The 21,570-nt window shown below is 45.7% G+C and overlaps 1 protein-coding gene and 1 pseudogene across 3 annotated transcripts in view; one reads left to right on the top strand and one right to left on the bottom strand.

The window, feature by feature from the left end:
- Positions 1 to 326: 326 nt before the first annotated feature.
- USP31 (ubiquitin specific peptidase 31) overlaps positions 327 to 21,570 on the bottom strand; it is a 72,165-nt gene continuing 50,921 nt past the window's right edge. Inside the window, exons 10-16 of one of the 2 annotated variants that reach the window (XM_081257973.1) lie at positions 21,453 to 21,530; positions 20,726 to 20,855; positions 14,544 to 14,663; positions 12,043 to 12,268; positions 6,657 to 6,815; positions 4,929 to 5,081; positions 327 to 3,022 (exon numbers count right to left, since the gene is read on the bottom strand). In XM_081257973.1, coding sequence (XP_081114099.1) covers positions 1,461 to 3,022; positions 4,929 to 5,081; positions 6,657 to 6,815; positions 12,043 to 12,268; positions 14,544 to 14,663; positions 20,726 to 20,855; positions 21,453 to 21,530 — 2,428 coding nt within the window. In that variant the 3' untranslated portion in view covers positions 327 to 1,460. The remainder of the gene's footprint in view (positions 3,023 to 4,928; positions 5,082 to 6,656; positions 6,816 to 12,042; positions 12,269 to 14,543; positions 14,664 to 20,725; positions 20,856 to 21,452; positions 21,531 to 21,570) is intronic. The other variant, XM_081257974.1, reaches the window with a different exon arrangement.
- LOC308629044 (T-complex protein 1 subunit zeta-like) lies at positions 18,104 to 19,777 on the top strand (annotated as a pseudogene). Its single transcript has 2 exons — positions 18,104 to 18,801; positions 18,910 to 19,777. The product of its transcript is annotated as a T-complex protein 1 subunit zeta-like (transcript).

Here is a 21,570-nt window from a genome sequence, read left to right as displayed (position 1 = left end):
AGTTTCTGGGTAAGAGATTAAATCTTCAGCACAAAGAAGAAATAAATGAGTTCCTGAAAAACAGTCACAACTAAGACTGACAGGCAGGACCAGAAGTGTGCATGTAACACTTTGTCACACATTGTTCTAACATACCATCACTGACTGCTGGCATTAGGCAACTTCTTTCCTCTCCAAATTACAAGATGAGGAAACAAAGGCATGCACACATGGTGCAGCATGGAGCTTTCAACTTCTAACGTGGAAAAAAGCAACACCAGAGAAGGAAAATGGCAGATTTATGCATCCAGTTTAGAATCCATTTTTTTTTCCAGGAAATCTTTCAAAGGTTTTTTTTTTTTTTTTTTTTTTTCTCTTTTTGCGGTACGCGGGCCTCTCACTGTTGTGTCCTCTCCCGTTGCGGAGCACAGGCTCCGGATGCACAGGCTCAGTGGCCATGGCTCACGGGCCCAGCCGCTCCGCGGCATATGGGATCCTCCCAGACCGGGGCACGAACCCATATCCCCTGCATCGGCAGGCGGACTCTCAACCACTGCGCCACCAGGGAGGCCCCTTTCAAAGGTATTAACTGCTCTACTACATTTCAAAATCCCAATGACCTTAGCTAGCAAATTTACAAGGAAAAAAAAAATTTAACTACTAGTGACTGCCTTTCCAGCTATCCAATTTGCCACCTCTTAGGACATATCCCAAAGGTCAAGACAGCTTATAGTACAGACATCTTTGCAGATATGAAGGTGGTGAAGGACTTCATTTCTACCTCTATAAACTTCTATCTGTGGCAGTAGGAGAAATGATAGCCACCCACAGGCCACCTTCTTCTTCGATCCTTTCACTGATATGCGCACCCATCCTAGACTAGCTGAGTATATACCTGAGAAACTTTAGTGTTAAAATATTGCCCTTTACAAAGACTGGTAGATGGGGCCAAAGTGCAGAAAGCGACAGTCTTCCCTCGGTTTGTTTCACTGTTAGTGTCACAGTTTTTAGAGCTTCTGGTGCCACACGACAATCCGCACGCAGTGAGGACAAATTCCGCTCAGATGAAACCCAAGTCAAATAATTCATCCTTCTACAGAGCACACTAATGACAGCTTAACTGGTTCACAGGTTTCAAATCCCTAGTGTCCAACAAAAGTCATTAGAGTTCTCTAGAAAGAAATATGTACAATTGCTAAAGGGACCGTCCAGGGTATCGTCTGCAATTATTCCAGTTAACTTGGTATCAATGCTTTGCCTATGGCTGTTATTTGGTTCAATGGCAGAATAAGGCGATGCTTTTAACAATTTGCAATTGAATTCTACACACACACACACACACACACACACACACACACACACGTACGTCAGGCACGTGACCCAAAAAATACAAAACAAAAGCATAGAGGGCTTTGGTGGGAGGGAAGGGGTTGTAAATAAATTAACGTCTTTACAGATAAAACACTTGGATTGCAGAGATATCACTGAGGTTTTTGAGAAGGCCGTGCATTGGTTTGCATGCTAGAAGGTAACTTTTTTGAGGATTTCTCAGCAGACTGCCTGCAACCAGGAGACGAGGGCACTCCAGAATCTAGCTGGGATGACTTGGATTTGCGAGCGGACAGCAGGGAATGCTTAGCAGAAGCAGGGTCCTTAGAGGCAAGCTGCTCTTTTCCAACTGCATTCACATTTGGCTGCTGGGAGCCTAGCGCCTGGGAGCCTTTCTCTGCCTTGTCATCCACTGCACTCTTAGAGACAGACTTGACTGAGCTCCCGCCCACCTTCTTGGACAGCAAGGTTGTCTTGCCAAGATCCGTCGAGCGCCGGGTTTCCTTCTGTCTCAAGGCTGACTTGAAGAAGGACAGCCCCTTGTCCTCCGACTTGCTGTCCCTCTTCAGACCGGCCTTCATGTTCATGCTGGGGGAGCGCAGGCTGGCCATGGAGGAGCTGCGGACGTGCTTTCCATCCCCACTGCCGTCCCCGGCTCTGGCCTGGCTCACGCGAGGGGAACTGGGTTTGGGGCTGGAGGTGACGCTGGCTCTGTCGGAAACCAGGCTTTGTCTGGAGCCCTCTCTGCTTAAGCTCCTGTCTGAAGTCCTGCTCTTCCCAGGAGGGAAGGGGCCCCTCGGGGCAGGGCCTGAGGCTTTTTTGGCGGATGTGGAAGAAGCACTGTCAGCGAGGGAAGAAGCTGACTTCTGCTTCTGGAGCGAAGGAGATGATACGGAGTCCTGGGATTTGGGGGAGGACTCCTTTTGGGGGGCAGGGGAGGAATGCCGTCCACTGGCCCTGGAAGAAGAATCGGCTTTGCTTCGGGAGCGGGAGGGCTTTACAGAAACTTTTACAGGAACAGGAGAAGAAGGAGATGTACTGGAAAGAGATGATTCCTGGCTGGCCAAGACTGGTCTCCCCTTCCGCAAGCTTCTGTTTGGCTCAGGAGCGCCTCTGGAGCTGGGGGGTCCCCTGGCTGTGCTCTCCGATTTCTTTGCGAGGGAGTCTGGGTGGCTTGGAGGTTTCACCTCTTTGACTGGAGAGCTGTCTACAGAATCGCTCTGATCCACATAAGCAATCTGGTTATTGTTATCAAATGGACCCGATATGGGGGGCAAGGGATCCCCTTGTGCTGAGCTTTTGCCCTGTGTGTCTACAACACTGGAGTTCAACTTGCGGGTGTCTGACTCATCTTTGAACACACCTTCCATGACAGCCAGAGGGGCCCGACCCACAGCCTTGTGCTCCCGTCGACTATGACTATCGCTTGAGTCCTGGTAACTGCTGGACAGGTTCCTCAAGCTACCAAAGCAAGAGATGGAAACCTTGTCGTCCACTGCTTCCCCGATCTTCTCCAAGGTGGAGGCGGAGGTGTGAATCGGAGAGTCCCCTGAGAAGCGGGAAGGGGAACTGGAGCGCATCTGCAGCTTAGCAGACAGGGACCAGGAAGGTCTGATGCAATTTTCATTGACGGCCAAGGGGCTGGTGACAGAAGATCTGGATGACAAGCTCTGGCGCTGGACACTTCTCACGAACGGTCGAGTTGAGAAACCTCCTGAATGCAGCAAAGAGAGTGTCGTTAAGCTAAACCTACCAAATGTCCTTACTAGGACATCCATCTAAGACGGTAGGAAATCAAGGGGTCTGGGGTCAAGGAGTAGTCGTGTGATTTTAACTCTTCTGAGCCCAGTTCCTTTACCTATAAAATATGGGCATTCTAACTTGGGGATCAGCAAACCACCTTCTTGCTCGACATCAGGGGTCAGCAGACTTTTCCTCTAAAGGCCCAGAGAGTAAGTATTTTAGGCTTTGTGGGCCAGCTGCTCAACTCTGCCACCCTAGTGCGAAAGCAGCCGCAGGCAACACAAACAGATGGGCGTGGCTGTGTTCCAATAAAACTTTTTTTTTTACACAAATAAAGGCAGGGGCGATATTTGGCCTGTGGGCTATAGTTTGCTGACCCTTGTTGTAACTCACAGAGCTACTATGAGAATTAAATAAAATCTTAAAAGTCCTGTGCCCAGCAAGGCACCTGGCACTGCACAGCTGCTCAATAAATGTGAGCTGCTTCATTTACAGCTTCTTCATCTTATTAAGAACACTGGGGCCCACAGCAGTGCAGTCCTTGCCCAAGATCACACAAACAGAGGCAGAGCTAACACCAGAACCGCAACCCCTTCCCCCCAACTCAATGCCACAGTTAGGCAGGCCTGTAATCGTTGACTATGAAAGCAATCAGTGGAAAGCCCCCAAGGAAAATATTCATAATTAGAACACTATACTCCTATTTTAAGTGACTTAAAACTTCCACAGAAAATATTCTAAATTCTCCACACACTTGATCCTGTAGCTGTGGTATTAATAAAACTCTGTCTGGATGAGATCCTAAGAGATAGGCCCTGTTCTGTGGGCACCACCCAGCACCACTGCATGATGATGGTACTGGTATCGATTTCACCAACTACACCGTTTAAAAACAGACTGGGGCCAAACCATATCTAGGCTTACTGTTAAAACAACAGTGAATTCTAGGCTTAAAGGCTGTGTTGAAAATAACCTCTAAATAATAAACAAGCCAAGGTTCACTGGTCAGTTTTTCATAAAATGTCAGGAGCTACAGACAGGAGCTTCAGTTACAGCCCAAGACTCTTTTTCTACAAAAAAAGAAGCAACAGCCAGAAGCAGGGGTAGAGCTGGAGCTGCGATGGAGCTCTCGTCTGGCCTTCCTCTTCCAGCCTCCTGAGCGCCACTAGGAGCAGCTACTGGATGTGATGGAACTGGCGACCACAGAATGAGGCTTGCTGGGGGATGAGTCACCGTCCTCGTTATGGAAGCTGAGCTCACTCTCCCCTGCTCCTCGCAGCTCTCAGGGCTCCGGCTGCCCGACCCTCCCCACACCACCTGGGGTCCCCGTGAGAACCGAGGGCTGTTCCGCCACTACTCAAGCGGCAGCTGAAGGCAAAACACCGGAGCTCAATTTTTATCAGATTTTCAAAGCTTTTATACTGTGACTATCTTCAAAATTCCTAAAAACTACCTTTATGCAAAGGCAACGGCTTTTGTTCTAGATGCTTCTGCACCCACAAGGGCACACCACAGATCCCTCCAGGGGAGAGAGCGCGGTGGGAAGGCGAGAAGCTGAGCGAGTCAGGAGCCTCCACGCCAGGCCCCGCACACCAGGCGGCCCTCGGCAAACCACAACCTCGCTGAGTCCCCTCACAGCTGCTCTGAAGATTTCAAACAGCCCTTTGAAAAAGAGCATACATTACTGTACAGAGTTAAAGCCCCAGCCTCCACATTAGACCTTAAAAGTGGAAAACAACAGAGTGGAAGAAAGAAGTGCTAGGTCACAGAGGGACAGCAAATGACCCTGTTACATAAAATGCTCCTCAACATGAGGGAGCCCGTGCTGTGTCCATGAGTTGCCATTTTGGAAATCTGTCACCGAAACCCAGACCCACCATCATCTTCACTCCTTTCCCCAGTCATCTCCACAGACTCAGACAGCGAGGCTAGGGAGGTGCGTCTGGAGGAAGCTGCAGAGGTCACGCTGGCCTGCTTGCTCCCCGGGAGACGGCTCACCCAGTGTTCACACAAGGAGGAACTTGTGGAGCCTGCAGGGAAGGAAGTGGGCGCCGAGGTCAGGCCAGAATCCTGCCTGTGCCACACACGCCCTCACCAAGGGCTGCTGCCCGGGCGGCAGGTGACGTCACCGCCAGGTCAGCACTGACTCCCAGGCCCATGCTGTGCCCGCTCGAACGTCGCCTGTTGGGATGAAAAGGACAGACGCTCACACACGTTTGCAGTAATAAAATCCAAGTACAGGGATGGCTACTTCAGAACGCAAAGTCCGAGTCTTAGTGCTGGCAACAGAATGGAACAGACACAATCGTGCATATATTCATCTATTCTACAAACATTTATGAAGCACTACACGCCAGGCACTGTTCTAAGCACTTGCAGGAATACTTCTGACACAGAGACAAAAAAGCAAGTAGCAGTCTACTGTTACCTTCTTGGCCTGTGTGGTGGAATTTTAAAATCATTTTCACAATATATAAACACACACACGCATGCACACACAAGGCCACATGCCATTCTGTCCTGTCTGTTCCAGGGAGGCCCTTAAATATATACTGGAGCAACAGAAACTGCTCTTGAAATGGAGAACATGAAAGCACATGACTATCTAGAGTAGACCTCAAGAGGGTGTCATTTCTGAGCATATCTCAGACTCTGGAAAGCACTGAGGGACGGCACTAGAGCCCTGGAGTTCCCACTTTCTGGGAACTAAGAGCAGCTACGGACAGACAGCTGTACTGGGTGGGGTTTGACTCCAGCAGGGCTCACTCTGCTTCAGTGACGCTCCCTTTTAGCGGCTTCCAACTTACCCCTCACACGCTTCAAGGGGAGCAGGGATTAATAACTGATCACACACTGCCATGTCCCAATCCTCTGTCCTATTCTCTAAACTCCAACTCTGCATTAGGAAGCATTCGTCCTCCTGTTCGGATTGCGTGTGGCTGCATCAACATCACGCGTGGGTACTGGTTCCTGCATTTATTAATAAGCACAACAGGCTAGATCCCATCAAACTAATTCCAAGCCATCTAATATTTTCATAGCCTTCAATCCCTCCCCTAACAGAATAGGCCAATCTTAGCAGAAAAAAGAACGATGTCTAATAGTGCTTTACCCTTTACAAAAGGCTTTAATGCACGTTTACCTAATCTGTTTCACACAACGACCCCATGAGGCAGGTAGGATCAGTACACCCATATTACAGATGACAAATATGTGGCTTGGGTGGGACATGCTCGAAGATAACCCGACCAAAATGTGGCAAAGCCAAGTCTCAGTTCTATTTCCAGTCCCTCGACTCTGAGAGCAGTGTGCTGTGCTGCTTCTTAGCTCCCTCACTCGTTTATTTACTCCGTAAGTAAACACCACGAGCGTGCTTAGAGCCAGGCTCCACTCCACCTCCATGGGAACTCCTGGTTCACAGCTGCTGGCACATTCCACCCCCATTTCCTTTAACCGCAACCATTCTGGTTTCCACATTAAATGCAAACCTGAGAATTAATCTGATCCAACCAACAGAATCATGAGACCTCCTGGAGAAGTTCTCTGGACCATCAACTACAATCTTCTGCTCTCAAAAAAACCACCCAAGAGTAGAGTGGCCTTACCTGCCACCGAGCTGTTGGCCGACCATGACGGTATAGCTGTCCGCCTCTGGTAGAAGAGGATGTACGCCGTCTGCGTGCAGACCTCGTCTTCCGACAGCTGCTGCACGTCACTGTCATCGAAGCAGTACCAGAGGCCGTCCACGGAGTTCTTGCAGTATGCTGTCAAAGAGAGCCCACCAGCGATCAGCACCAGGGCGGCCGCAATGGCCACTCCACTTGACCCACAGACACCACGTCTTTGGCTCATATAATTAATTCAAGAACTTTTTAAGGCTGCAGATAGTAATACAGAAAGAGGTAAGAAATCCAAATTCCGAATCAAACTCAGGCAAAATGTTTCAAGAAATTCCAAACTATTCCAAATGGATGAAATTCTATTTAATTTTAGAAAACACAATATACTTCTTTAAACCAGTGGATTTCAACCAGAGATGATTTTGCCCCAGGGGACACAGTTTTGACTGTCACAACTGGGGGTGGGGGCGTGGGGAAGGTGGGATACTAGTGTAATCTAGTGGGCAGAGACCAGGGGCGCCACTACACATCCCACCATGCGTGGCACAGTACCCACAATACAGAATTACCCAGCAAAAATGTTACTGTACCAGTATGGAGAAACCCTGTTTTAAGGATGTTGTAACAGTTTAGTGTTTCTTAGAGACAGAAAACAATAGAACTAGAAATGATGATATTAATGAGAGCAATAGCTAACATTTGTTTAGCACTTATTACGTGCATCTCATTTGATCCTATGAAATGTGTTCTATTATCATTGCCATTTTACAGAGGCTCAAAAAGATTAACCAGCTTGCCCAAGGTCATGCAGCTGGTGAAGGGCAGGGGCCAGCTCATTACAGGATTATCTAGTCCCGGAGCTTAAAGCCTTATCCCACCCTGCCTCCCTCAGATGGAAGGCCCCTGGCAAACGGAGAACACTGGAGCTCATGAATGCATGTGGCCTTCCCTCCAGTCCAAACTCTAAGCTGAGATAAAAATAAAGAGCACTCAAGTACCAGCAAGGACACAGCTTAGTGTTCATGGAGCCACATCATCCTGTGAAGCTATCAAGGAGTGTGATAAGCTTGATCCAGAAAGGTACACTCTTACAACACTTTCTAAAAAGACCCATTTATTGGGGTGAAAATAAACGAGTGCTAGAATATTTAGCTGAACGCTGGAACAGGCTCAGTAGGGCCCCGGGGGCAGGACACGTAAGGTCCCGAGTGGCACCAGGAGTGACTCCCTCGATAGGCCACAACCACTTTGCTAAGTATGGACTCCTAGGAGACGAAAGGGACCCGGAAGAGAAAGGGCTATACCACACAGGTCCCAAAAAAGAAGAGCAGAAGAAGAACCTATGACTGTAGGGAGGAAAGTCGGCTGCAGCTGTGGACTCACTGGAACCAGACGGCAGAGAAAAGGAGACACAAGCAGCAAATGGAGCTGGTAAAACAGCGACTGCTTGGTCAATGGCGTTATCAGGCTTGCTGGATGAACGACCCAGCTGGTGAGGGGCTGCTATTCGGGAGTGGGAGTGGGAGGTCTGTAAGGGGGAACGCGCCCGAGAGGAGGTGACGGAGCAGCCTGTACCAGCTTCAGTCCGTTTCTCCTCAGGATGGTCTGTCCTCCATCACGGTGTGGAAACTAAGGCAGCACAGGGACTCATGAATGGGTCAATGATGTATTTATAAAATAATTCTATGTGCTTTTCTTCCCAGCGCTATTTTCTGAAGTATTTCCTAGACCAGTGCTACTCAAATTGTGGCTCACAGACCGGTGCCGGTCCATGAGATAAGCACCAAAACGAGGTAAGCATTTAAAAACATTCATAGCAATCTGATACTGTATGATACTTTTATTGTGTTTTTGCAGAAGTACTGGTTCATGGTTCATGAAGGATTGGACATTTTAAAAAAAGGTTTAAGAAATTTTTTAAAAGGTTCCTCATCACAGATGGTTTGAGAAGCACTGTTCTAGACTCCTTACACAAGTCAGCCATACATGCACCATGTAATTATAGTTAGAACCAGTGCAAAATAAAAGAACACATTAAAATAAACACTCCAAATGAAAGCTTAAAAACAAGATATGTTTAACTCAACAATGCTGAGGTACTTAAAATGTCCTCATCAGAAAAGCAGTGGTATGGCCTAAGCACGGGAAAGGGGTAACAACGCAGCAAATATCCGAGCCCCTTGTCAGTAACAGGCCCCAGGAGGCAGGCGCGAGCACTTCTGGCTCCCTCACATGGTCGCCAGGTTTGAATAAGGTTACCCACCTAAGGTCACAGAGCTAGGAATACGTGTCTAGCTTCTAACCCATACTCCTCTCACTAATTTGTACTGCCTCCAAGGCAGTTATGGGTTTCCAGGCACTTTCCAGAGTCTATGCTATACAAAGAGCAACATGAGAAGCGAAAATCTGGCACTGTCCGATTTTCCTCAACAATTTCTTGCTAGAAACCACACAACGGGCTCACCCATATTTTCCTGAGAAACACTGTTATACACAGGAGATTCTTTACCAAAGCTGAAGCTACATGAACACCAACCAGTGATGCTGGCAAAGGCATTACTTCACCAGCTAATTAGTGAAATTAAATTCCCTCTAAGTCCCTTTCAATCCTCAGAGTCCCCAAGTATATAACTCTGTGACTCAGTATCAAAGAACGCAGATATGACCGGGAATGCCACAAAAGCAAAAATCCAACTAGACACACAACACTTATTATACAAGTGGCCCCCCAAAATATAAATATAACATATGTAAGACACAAAATACAGTATTAAAATTTGGCTTAAACCAAAACACGAGGTAAAACCTACTGAAGCATTTAATTAACATTAACTTTGTCGTCTACGGACTTTTCAACAGATCCTCTGTCCCCTTTTTCTCCTTCAAGTACTTCCGAGGGCAAGTAGAGGCCGTCCAAACGGCTCCACCACGAGATACACTCCAGGTCGGAATCATTCCCCTCACAAGTGACTGCTGCCGGCAGCGTACTGAAAGAACTAGAACTAAATGGGTTTCGAGGACAAAAGATTGTTGTGTCCAGTCACACTCCACGTCCCCTGTCTCCTGAGGAAGAGCAAGTTGAGAGAGTAACTGTGCTGGGCCAAGGAGGGGGTCTGGGGCCCGAGAGGCTCCTTCACCATGTTGCAGGGTTCTCAGGGTTAACTGCCAGGGAAGAGTCTCAGAGAGACTGAAACACCAACTGGAGGAGCCTACCCTCCTCTACCTCCCCCTACCTTTATGAATCACTAGCACCCTGGGGTCTTGCTGCAGAAACCACTGAACTGCAGAAACAAAAAGTCCCAGAGAAGTGTTCACGCAAAATAGGCTGAGTGAGAAGGATGCAGAAAGCCGAGTCCTGGCCACCTACACAGTAGGAGGACCCTCACATCAAGTCCCCCGACATACAGATGTCCAAGCAAGAAGCCCCCAAATCTACCTGCCTCCCCAGCATGCATGAATGCCCTTAACCCAATAATTCCATTTCTGAGACTCAATCTCAAGGAAATACAGAATTAAAATACAGAAAAGGTGACTACACACAAAGATGTCCATCAGTTATCTTCAAAGTTAAAAACCAGAAACAATATATGTGTTCAACAATGGGGAATGGGGAATATTCAACTGAATATTCTGTGGTCATTAAAAATAATATTTACAAAAATTAAGCGTCTGTTGGGACTTCCCTGGTGGCTCAGTGGTTAAGAATCCGCCTGCCAATGCAGGGGACACAGGTTCAAGCCCTGGCCCGGGAAGATCCCACATGCTGCGGAGAAGCTAAGCCCATGCGCCACAACTACTAAGCCTGCGCGCTAGAGCCCATGAGCCACAACTACTAAGCCCACATGCCACACTACTGATGCCCGCGTGCCTAGAGCCGTGCTCCACAACAAGACAAGCCACCACAATGAGAAGCTCGTGCACCACAATGAAGAGTAGCCCCCGCTCGCTACAACTAGAGAAAGCCCGCGTGCAGCAACAAAGACCCAACACAGCCAAAAATAAAATAAATAAAAATAAAAACAAACAAATAAATAAATTTATTTTTTAAAAAAATTAAGCGTCTGCCCCATTAGCCCATAAGGGCCTCACGTGTAGGCAGCAGGTTACTAATCCCAATAGCTTCTCCTGACCCTCCAGGAGGAGGTTGCTCTGACCACTCTCTCCTCCAGCCCCTGCTCTGTTCACACTTCAACCACAGAACCTAATACACATCCTGCTCTTTCATTTAAAGTGCACCTACACCACCCCAACCACTTGATTACACTCTTGGAAGACAGAGGTCGAGATCTTTTCATTTCCAGTGTGTCTGTGATGTGACACAGCCCAGTGCAAGCAAGACGTAGAGGAGGTGTTCCATAAAGGTTCACCTGAACAGAGCATACCAGGCCAATGACAACAGTATAAAATAATGGCCAAAACTTACAGAAAAACACTGGAAGGAAACACCACATATCAAAATGTTACCTACATACAATGGGATATTATTCAGCCTTAAAAAGAAAGGAAGTTCTGACAGACGATACAAAGTGGGTGAATCTTGAATGCATTATGCTAAGTGAAATAAGCCAAACACAAAAAGACAAATACTGTATGATTCCACTTACATGTGGTACCTAGAGTAGTCAGATTCATAGAAAGAATGGTGGCTGCCAGGGGATGGGGGAGGAGTAAACAGGAAGTTACTGTTTAATGCATGCAGAGTTTCAATTTGGGAAGATGAAAGAAACTCTGGAGATGGACAGTGGTGATGGTTGCACAAAGATACGAACGTACTTAATGACACTGAACCGTAAGCTTAAAAATGGTTAAAACGGTTAATTTTGTTGTGTATATTTTATCACAGTTTCTAAAAATGTTACCATTTTTTGAGCACTAATCTCATGGATTATTTCTGAGTGATAATCTCGTGGGTTGATGGCACCGTTCCGTCTGCCTCTCTCTAGTCTCTAAATTTCAAATGATGAGCACTATTGCTTTGACAAATGAAAAAGTAAATTTATCCATACAGCAAAAAGAAAACCCCTTCCAAGTCACTTTAAAGACACTATATAAGTGGTTCACAACCACTCCAAATAAGGGATATGGAAGCACAGCAAAACCTTAAACGGGGCATGCAGGTGAGGTCAAGAAAGCAAGTCCTGGGTGAGCCAGACGATGCCACCCATCTGCACACACCATTCCCTGCTTGGGTCAGAGCCCGACCAGACGAACTAACTCAGGGCAGAGAACCAGAGGATGAAAACTGCCCTCACGGTTGGCACACTGCCTGCTGGAAGAGAAAGCGAGGTTCTCAAGCAAAGCAACCCTGTCACAAGCAAAACATGTCGGGAGGAATCGTCAGCACAGGCGCCCGGCCTCTCGAGCTGCAGACCTGTGTAGTGCCCCCCTTGCATGGTGCCGTGATGATTGCACACAGCATACAGGTCATAGATGTAGTCCTCAGGGTCCCGCCCGAGTCCGTAGGGCCGTCTCCATGGAGACCAATGGGATGGCAAACTCCAGCTGCTCTGGCTTCTCTTAACTACGTGAGGTGTCATGTCCAGGCCAGTCAGAGGGAACTTCACCATGTTCTGAAGTTTCATACGCTTGTCTCCTTCCTGTGGCAAGAAGAAAAACAAGTTCTGACGATATTTTCATGCAAGCAGATGGTAGATCAGTTTAGCGTGAAAGGCAGACCATCAACTGAAGTAGGGTTAAGTTACCTATCTGATGTTTCCGAAGACACATACAACACGGGGAAACAGATTAACAGTTTTAGCTAACTGGAGGAACAGGTTTTAATATCACCAAAAATGGAACCAGCGATGATTTACATCTAAGGGATAATGAGCCTTCACATTGCCTTACCCGATAAAGGGTTCATCCTGAAACCTCTGTCACGAAAGAGGCATGAAAAGCAATGGAATAACTACATACGTGAAGGGAAAGCACAGTGCTGGCACAGAACAGCCATTCACGGAACAGGGCCTCTTTCCTTCCCAACTCCTCCGACAAATACGTTAATAGTTAACAGGGACTTAACTTAATATAGTCATTTAGTTGACGATCTTGGGCAATCTGTATTTCCCATTAAGCCCATTGGGAAATCCAACCATCAGTTGAGTAGATATTTACTGAATGTTTCCTGTGTCTATGGGAGCTTTAAAAAATCAATCGGGCACAGATAATGCCCGTCCCAAGGAACTATGGACCTACAAAGGGAAGAAAAATATTCCTAAGAGAAAAGTAGGATGGGTCTTGCATGGTCAGGAAGGTCAGGCTAAAGAACCTGGACCTTGTTCTGCAGTCAAGGGAGAAGCACTGAGGCTCTGAGGGAGGAGGTGATGCCATCAGAGCTGTCATTAAGTAGTGCCCAAAACATGGCAGAAAGGGAAGAGCAGTGTAGGTTATGAAACCAGTGAAAAGACACTGCAACTGCAACCAGCTCAGAAGTATCAGAAGTTGGAACTGGCAGGACGACAGCAAGAATGGGGAGAAGGGGACACGTACAGGAGGCAGTGGAGAGGCACAACCAGGCCGAAGAGGTGACTGCCTAGGTGACAGGGACAAGAAAGAAGAGTCAAAGATGACACTGCAGTTTTGAGTTGAGGCGCTGGAAGGGTGATGATATGTCTTCAAAAGAAACAGAAAGCAAAGGAAGCCAGTCTGTGTGTATGGAAGCAGACAGAGAAGCTGGGTTCAAACCCTCAACTGGCCGTCCCCCTGGAAGATCCCAATGGAAGCGTACAGCTGGGACACTCAGGGCAAGTGCCCACTCCTCACTGCTACAGGAACTGGACCCCAAACCTGTGTGTGAAAGGCCACCCTGGGGACCATGTGCGCGCCCCGACACATTCACTTCATCGGCCAGCCCTAGACATCTCTCAAGTCTATCCAGTCTCTCCATCTCCACTGCCGCAACTCCACTGCGAGCCATTGGCCAGCCCCCACCCCTCCGGTGACTGCAAAGGCCTCCTTCAGGTCTCCCTGTCTTCATCCTTGTAGCCTCTAATTCTCCACACAGCAGCCTGAAGGGTCTCTTCCAAGCACAAATTTGGTCATGTTGCTTCTCTGCTTCAGAATCCCACTCTGCCTACAAGGACTACTTGACGAGCAGCCCCTGCCTGCTCTTCTACCTCAACGCACGCCTTTCTCCCCCCGACCCCCCGGAGCTGCAGCCACACTGGCCTCAGCTTTCAGCCTCCTGCACATGCTCTGCGCCCGCTGCTCCCTCAGCCACTATACATGTGCAGCCCCGCTCCCAGCTCACCTGGTACAGGCCTCCTCCTAATCTTTCAGATGCAAACTTTCTTACGCCAGGCTCAGACTCCTCCAGCGTTTACCTCTCATTTACCTCTCTTACAAGGGGGCTGCCCAGGACAACTCTAACCTTAGGAATAGAGAGCCTCTGTGGGAAAACTGACTCACAAAGCAACACAACTCAAAGCAGATTTTCTTTGTATATATTTATGACTCATCTCCACAACTGCACAACTGCTCCTTGGAAGCAGAACAACACCCATTATTACCTTAGGCAGAAATAGAATTCTACCCACCCCCAAGAAAGGCGCTCAATTTTTTTTTTTTAAATCCCAAAGTACACTTACTTGAGCACAACATTTACAAATCTAAAGCAAATCCTCAGGAACAAAGTAAAATATCTGCAGTATGAACTAAAATAGTTAGGATTTAAAGGGTCACAGGATGCACAAACTTTGCTCTGGGAAAGAACAAAACATGGCTCCAAACATAGGGGCAGATGTGTGTCTGTAACAACACAGGATCACGGGATCAAACAGGGACACCAAAGAACTCCCCACCCAACAGCCCACCAGTAAGGGGCATAAGAAACTTGGTCACAGCTTTTTTCCCTATGACAGAGGGTTTCCTTACCTGTCGAAATCTCTTTAGGTGTATAATAAGCACATCAGGCAGAGTCCAGAGGCTTAACGTAATGCTCCCCTGCTGCAGCTGCTTACAGTGCGGGCAACGCCAGGCGTCATCTGGGGCAAGCTGAAAACAAGGAGCACGACTTCTATTAAGAGCCACTTAAGGCAAGACTTTGTTACAGGAGACAGCCAGACTCACGTCCTGGCCAGGGCACGGCACAACTCTGAATCTCCCCAAACTACGTCCGAGGGGAGTCAACAGAAAAGCACAATTAAAATTAAAAGCCGGCTAGAGCTGGCACCCAAACATTTGCTGAACAGATTATATCTCAAAAAGGAATGACCAACTAGGTAAATACTGCACAGAGATGTCAGATGCCACAGAAGCATCTCATGCTCAGCATACTCCCAAACTCAACTCGTCGCCTTTCTATCAATATAGCTCCCTTTTCTCCTCCTCCTGTATGTCCTACCCCGGCAAATACCACAACCGCCCGTCAAGAGCAGTACACGGGGGGTTAACCCAAAGCCTCAAACCCTTCCCTCTTCCTCTGCTCCATGTCCACCCGAGGTAACACTCTCTGCCATTCCTCACACCCGTCTCCTCCTCTCCGTCCACCTTAATTCAAAGTCCTCACTCACTCTTACCTGGACTTCCTCAAGTCTCTTAATTGTTCTCTCTCCCCCAAGCATCAAACTGCTCCAAACAATCCTCCCCATCCTGCTACCAACAAGATCTTTCTCAACATCAATCTGAGACCTCGAATCCACGTATGTCACCTCTGCAGGCAAGGGTTTCAGGATGACAACACAGAGGTACTAACAGAGCATGTCTGGTAAGAGAGATTTTTTAAATCTCTAGATTTCAGAAGATGCATCAGATCTGGGACCATCAACACAATGAGGTAAGGGAAGCCACGGGAACAGATGGCAATGCCCACTCAGATGGAAGAGAAAGAAGCCAAGGACAGAATCTTGCAGAAGGCCGATTTTTAAGGGAAACACAAAGGTTGAGAAACCACCAGAACCTGAGGCTGCATAGTCAGAAAAATAGGCAAATCAGAAGCATTCCTTTTATGCACACCAAGAAAAGAGAGTGGCAAGAACAGGGTGGTTATCAGTACCATATCCCACGGAGAGGTCAAATGCAGACTAAGCAGAGGCCACTGAACTGAGCAAACTATGGGCCCCAAGAACTTCGGAGAGCAATGTTAGAAACGCAAGTCAGACAGATGACAAGAGGTTTGGAAGGGAGGGAAGGGAAAGACCTGAAATCACTAAATGGTAAAGTTACACAGAAAAGAAGAGAAAGACCGGCACAGTAGTTTGAAAGGGAAGCAGAATTGAGGGAGTTATTTTTCCTGAGAGGGAGATCCTGTCATGTGTGTAGGAAAGATAGGGAGAGACAGAAGTCTGGGTGGATAGCAGTGAATCAGAAAGTTAGGCAGGCATAGCACAGGGAGGTCAGCTTGGTGCTTTGTGACCACCTAGAGGGGTGGGAGGGAGACGCAAGAGGGAGGGGATATGGGGATATATGTATATGTATAGCTGATTCACTTTGTTATACAGCAGAAACTAACATACCATTGTAAAGCAATTATACTCCAATAAAGATGTTAAAACAAACAAACAAAAAAAGGCAGGAGGAACATGTCATCTGGCACGTCCACATCTGTGCTAACATGCTAACTGTCTACAGACATGGCCATCAGCCCAGTGCTCGCGGCAAAGGAACAGGTTGTTGTTTATTTGTTTTTTAATTTCCAATACATCATAAACAGATACTCTTTTATAAGATACAGTAAGAATGTCAAGACAGTGGCTGGCAGCTTTGACAGTTTCTACAACACTGCTTGACTTCTGTACTTATCTCGTTGTAAACTGCCACAAAGAGCTGCTCGGCCTGCAGAGCACCCTTGGAGCGTGGCCAGCCTCGCTAACTGCCCAGCAAGGAAGGCGACTAGCCCCAGAGGCAGCTGTTCCACTTTCAGGCAGTCTGTTACAAAGTTCTTCCTCTTTTTAAGACAAAATCACTCTCCCTGTAATTTCCAATCTCTAATTCTGCTTTTTAGATAAAATTAAGTCCAATCCCTTATCCACAGGATGGCCCTCGAAGTATGTGAAAATAACTATCAGATCCTCACTTAAGGTCTCCTTCATCAAGATATACTCAGCCGCGGGCTTCCCTGGTGGCGCAGTGGTTGAGAGTCCGCCTGCCGATGCAGGGGACACGGGTTTGTGTCCCGGTCTGGGAAGATCCCACATGCCGCGGAGCGGCTCGGCCCGTGAGCCATGGCCGCTGAGCCTGCGCGTCCGGAGCCTGTGCTCCGCAACGGGGAGAGGCCACAACAGTGAGAGGCCCGCGTACCGCAAAAAAAAAAAAAAAAAAAAAAAAGAAAAGAAAAGAAAAAGATATACTCAGCCGCGCCATCCCCTATCCACACTCTCTGCTTGTGCCCCAGCATGTCGGTCTCTTAACAGCGAACATTTAAGGTAATGAGAAGAGCAGTGCTATCACCATCTGAGTTCTGGACACTGTTTCTAAAGCATCCTTAGGTAGCCAACAGTGGCTGACACCCACATGACACTGTTTGCTGATCATACTGAGCTTGCAGACAACGTGACCCCAAAATTATCGTCACACAGCCTACTGCTAAGTCTGACCTCCTCCTCTTCCATATCTGGAATGTTATTTTTGGACCCAGTGACTGAGCTCCCCAAGGAACACTCATTCATTCACTGCGGCATAGATTTGCTGAATGCCTTCCATGGACCGGACACTGCTAGACATGCTGGGGTTATTTTACGACTGGGTTGGATTCTCTCACCTGCTGTGCCCCAGCCACAGTGGCCTCATTTCTTTTCTCAACCTTCCTCCGACCCCAAGACCTTTGCTTCCTTTACTTATTTGTTTATCCCCACTACACTATAAACAAGCTGAGGGCAAAACTGTTGTCTGTCTTGGTCCCTGCTATATTCCCAGTTCCTAGCACAGTACCTGGCACATAGTATGTACTCAACAGACATGTACTGAATGAACAAAGCCCTATTAAAATGTATCTGGCTAGCTTGAAAGATCATGAGATGTTTTGTAGAATACCAATGTGGTCATCTAGTAGATCTGCTCACCTTTAAGCTTTGTGACATTCTCAGACATCTCCCAAATCAATTAAAAAAAAAAAAAAAAGCTAAATAGGATAAGGTGCTACATACAGCATGTGATCAACCAGTTTCAAAGCCAATTATTTATATAAGCCCAAGATTGGAAAAATACGTCTAATGAAAAACTATTAAAGGAATTAGCTGTTAACTGCTTGGGGGAGAAAAGACTTAGAAGATGAAAACTATTTTCAAATATTTGACGGACGAACAAGTGGAAGAAAATGAAGACCTGTCCTCTGTTCTTAATGACCTGAGAGTTTACCTGCCGGTTGTAGCAACCAGGGACATATTCCATCAGATACCCAAAGAGAAAATGGTGTCTCTGAAAAACAGCGGCTGGATAATCACCTATTTGAAATTAGGTAGAACTCAACCATTAGAAAAAAGACATTTTAAAGCCCCCTCCGACCCTGAAATTGCATGATTCCCTACATGCAAGAGTGAGCAGTAAGAGTCAGTAGCCAGAATTATGATCCTAAACATCAACTCAAAATTAGATGAACTCCAAGTGCTCTCGTCAGGGTTTCTCAAGGCGCCTGAACCTGGAGAGGTTTAAAAACCACAAAGGCCTGTTGCACAGTGAACACCAAGAGTGGCTTAGTTCCTTGGTTTCAACTCTGTGCTAGAGCAATGTCTGTTTTTTTCCTCTACACTGAAAGCTTATTTATCCTTTGTAAAGTATTCAGAAAGTCAGCACATCATATTAGTTGTATTAAAGGGTATGAATGATCCAGAATATCCTTCCATAAATCTGCTTTATCACGAACTATAGTTGCATCTAACTGAAGATCTCTAGTATTAGTGGTGGCTTTGTAACTATGTGTTTATTATAGGATCTTCATCTCAAAATAATAACAGAAGGATTTGAAGCTGCAAAGAAAAAGGCACTTCAGTTTTGGCAACTAGTCAAAATATGCAAAGAGATGAACAGTGAAACACTTACAGACATGGCCAGAACATCTCTACATACTAAAATTCATGCTAAACTTGCTGATGTTTTAACAGAAGCTGTAGTGGGCTCCATTTTGGCCATTAAAAAACAAGATGAACGTAGTGACCCCTTCATGGTTGAGATCACAGGGATGAAACATAAATCTGAAACCTATACAAGCTTAATCAGAGGTCTTGTTTTGGATCATGGGACATGGCATCCTGATATGAAAAAAAAGTAGAAGATGCATACATCTTCATATGCAATGTGCCATTAGAATATGAAAAAACAAGTGAATTCTGGCTTTTTTTTAAATAAGCGTGCAGAAGAGAGAGAGAAATTAGTAAAGACTGAAAGAAAATTCACTGAAGATGGAGTTAAAAAATAATAGAACTTTGAAAGAAAGTGTGGTGGTGATTCAGATAAAGGATTTGTTGTTATTAATCAAAAGGGAATTGACCCCTTTGCCTTAGATGCTCTTGCAAAAGAAGGCATAGTAGCTCTGCACAGACCTAAGAGAAATGTGGAGAGGCTGACGCTTGCTCGTGGTGGGGTAGCTCTAAATTCTATTGATGACCTAAATCCTGATTGTTTGGGAAATGCGACTTGTCTATGACTACACACTGGGAGAAGAGAAGTTTGACTTTATTGAGAAACGTAACATCCGTCACATTACTGGTCAAAGGACCAAATAAGTACACACTCATGCAAATCAAAGATGCGATCAAAGGTGGCTTGAGAGCTGTTAAAAATGTTATTGATGATGGCTGTGTCATTCCAGGTACTGGTGCAGTGCAAGTGGCAATGGCAGAAGCCCTGATTAAATAAAAGCCCAGTCAGTGTAAAGGGCAGGGCCCAACTTGGGAGTTCAAGTATTTGCTAATGCAGTGCTCATTATTCACAAGGCTCTTGCTCAGAACTCTGGTTTGGACCTTCAGGAAACACTAGTTTGAGTTCAAGCAGAACATTCAGGTCAGCTTGTGGGTGTGGACCTGAACCCAGGTAAGCCAATGGGAGGCATATGGGAACACTACTATGTAAAGAAACAGCTTCTTCACTCCTGCACTGTAATTGCCACCAATATTCTCCTGGTTGATGAGATCATGAAAGCTGGAATGTCTTCTCTAAAAGGAAGGCTGAATTGAAGCTTCCTTTGTATCATCTGAATCATGAAGACCCTACAGAGTGATACTAAGAATACAGCTATAGAATTTTGCTCCAAGCTTCAAATGATTTTCAAAGGAATTTTCTTTTCCCATATGAAAAAAGGACAGAATACTGGCACCTATTCAAATTCTGAAGTTCTGAAATTATAATTACAGTATTTTTTAAATTGCACTGCAGTGTACACACATACAGCAGGCCATATTTATCCAACAACAGGATGTTTTGCTTTAGCTTCAGTTATATAAAAATATGTTAGATAAACATGTTATCTACCTTGTTATTAAATATTCCTGTTAAAAAAAAAACACACACACACACAGGCAAGGGTCCTATCCACTATTTGTCCATCCATTCATTCAAATATTTACTGAGTACCTACAATCTGCAAACACTATGCTAAGTGGTCTAAAGCACTGTCCAACAGAACTTTATGTCTATAACTACACTGTCCAATATGAGTCACTAGCCACATGTGTCTCCTGAGCCCTTGAAACGTGGCTAATGCAACTAAGGAACTGAATTTTTAATTTTAATTAATTTTAATTAAAATGGCACCTATGTTCTTAGTTCCAAAAAGTTGAGAACCACTGATCTAGTCACTAAGGAAAATAATTTAAAATCTCTAAAAACTGAAACAAAAATATAACTTTATCATTAACCATTAAAAAGTTAAAAAAAAAAAAGCAACTATACAAAGGTTCATGTCTAGAGCATTTCATTTTATCAAGGTTTTCCAGAAATTTAAACTACTTTGTGTTAAAATCCTAAGAGGAATAACACTAAGATGCATATCACATGTGCAGAACCTATGTAAATGCAAAAATCCTTGGGGAGTTTTCTGGTGCATAATTTGTTTCTCCACTGTCATCTTGCCCTGGGCCCTCCCTACTACCCTCACCACCCAACAAATGCTGCCCAACCCTTACCCGCTCCTCTTTGGTGTAGAGTTGGAAACACTGGGATAAAGTGCAAGTTTGAGGCTGATGGTGACGCTCCCTTTGCAGCCGGACACTTTCTGCATCAGGGATATACTCATCTTCGGTATTTACAAACAAACTGCGATCAGGGGAGAAAAAGCATGTATTAGAGAATGTCTTGGAAAACTGACACAAAATACAATTAACAGCTTCACAACGCGGCTGTAAATTCATAACCAAAAAGGTCAATATGTAAGAAAATAAAAGTGGCAATCCAACTTTTCTATGTTCCAAAATGTTGTGAGACATTCTCTATCTATGACATTATTTTCAAGAAATAACTTGGAATTGTTTTTTCTGGGATTGGGCACAAACTGTACTGATTAATCATATATTCTTGTCCTCTGTATCAAAGGGCATGCATTTGGCATAACTTGCTAGAGTTAATGGGTCTGTAATAAAAATCAAAGTAATTTGACCTACACAGTAGTTAATGAATATATAGCTTCTGTCTCATTAGCAGCAAACAAATGTTCTAAGGTTTTGGGATCCAGACAACAGAATGTGTAGGAGAGAAATAATAAATTACTTAAATAAAGGATCAGCAACACACTTGGATACTTAGCTAAAGAAAACACAGGTTTGTGTTTCAGCTAATTTGAAAGATCAAAGGTATGCTATTATAGTGATAATTAAGACAATGACTCTACAAACACTAAGTTAAAAAAATACTTACAAATCTTTTGTCTCCTTGTCCCATTCTACCACTAATTTCACGTGAGCAGTGCCACCTGGTCCACAAGATTTTAGTGCCCTAGAGGATGGGGAAGGAAGTCACGTATTACTTTCTAAAT

This window comes from Mesoplodon bidens (genome assembly GCF_964165515.1).
Source record: "Mesoplodon bidens genome assembly, chromosome: 15".
Classification (NCBI taxonomy): domain Eukaryota; kingdom Metazoa; phylum Chordata; class Mammalia; order Artiodactyla; family Ziphiidae; genus Mesoplodon; species Mesoplodon bidens.
Note: the sequence above shows the minus strand (reverse complement) of the source record. Positions and strands in the feature narration are given on the sequence as shown.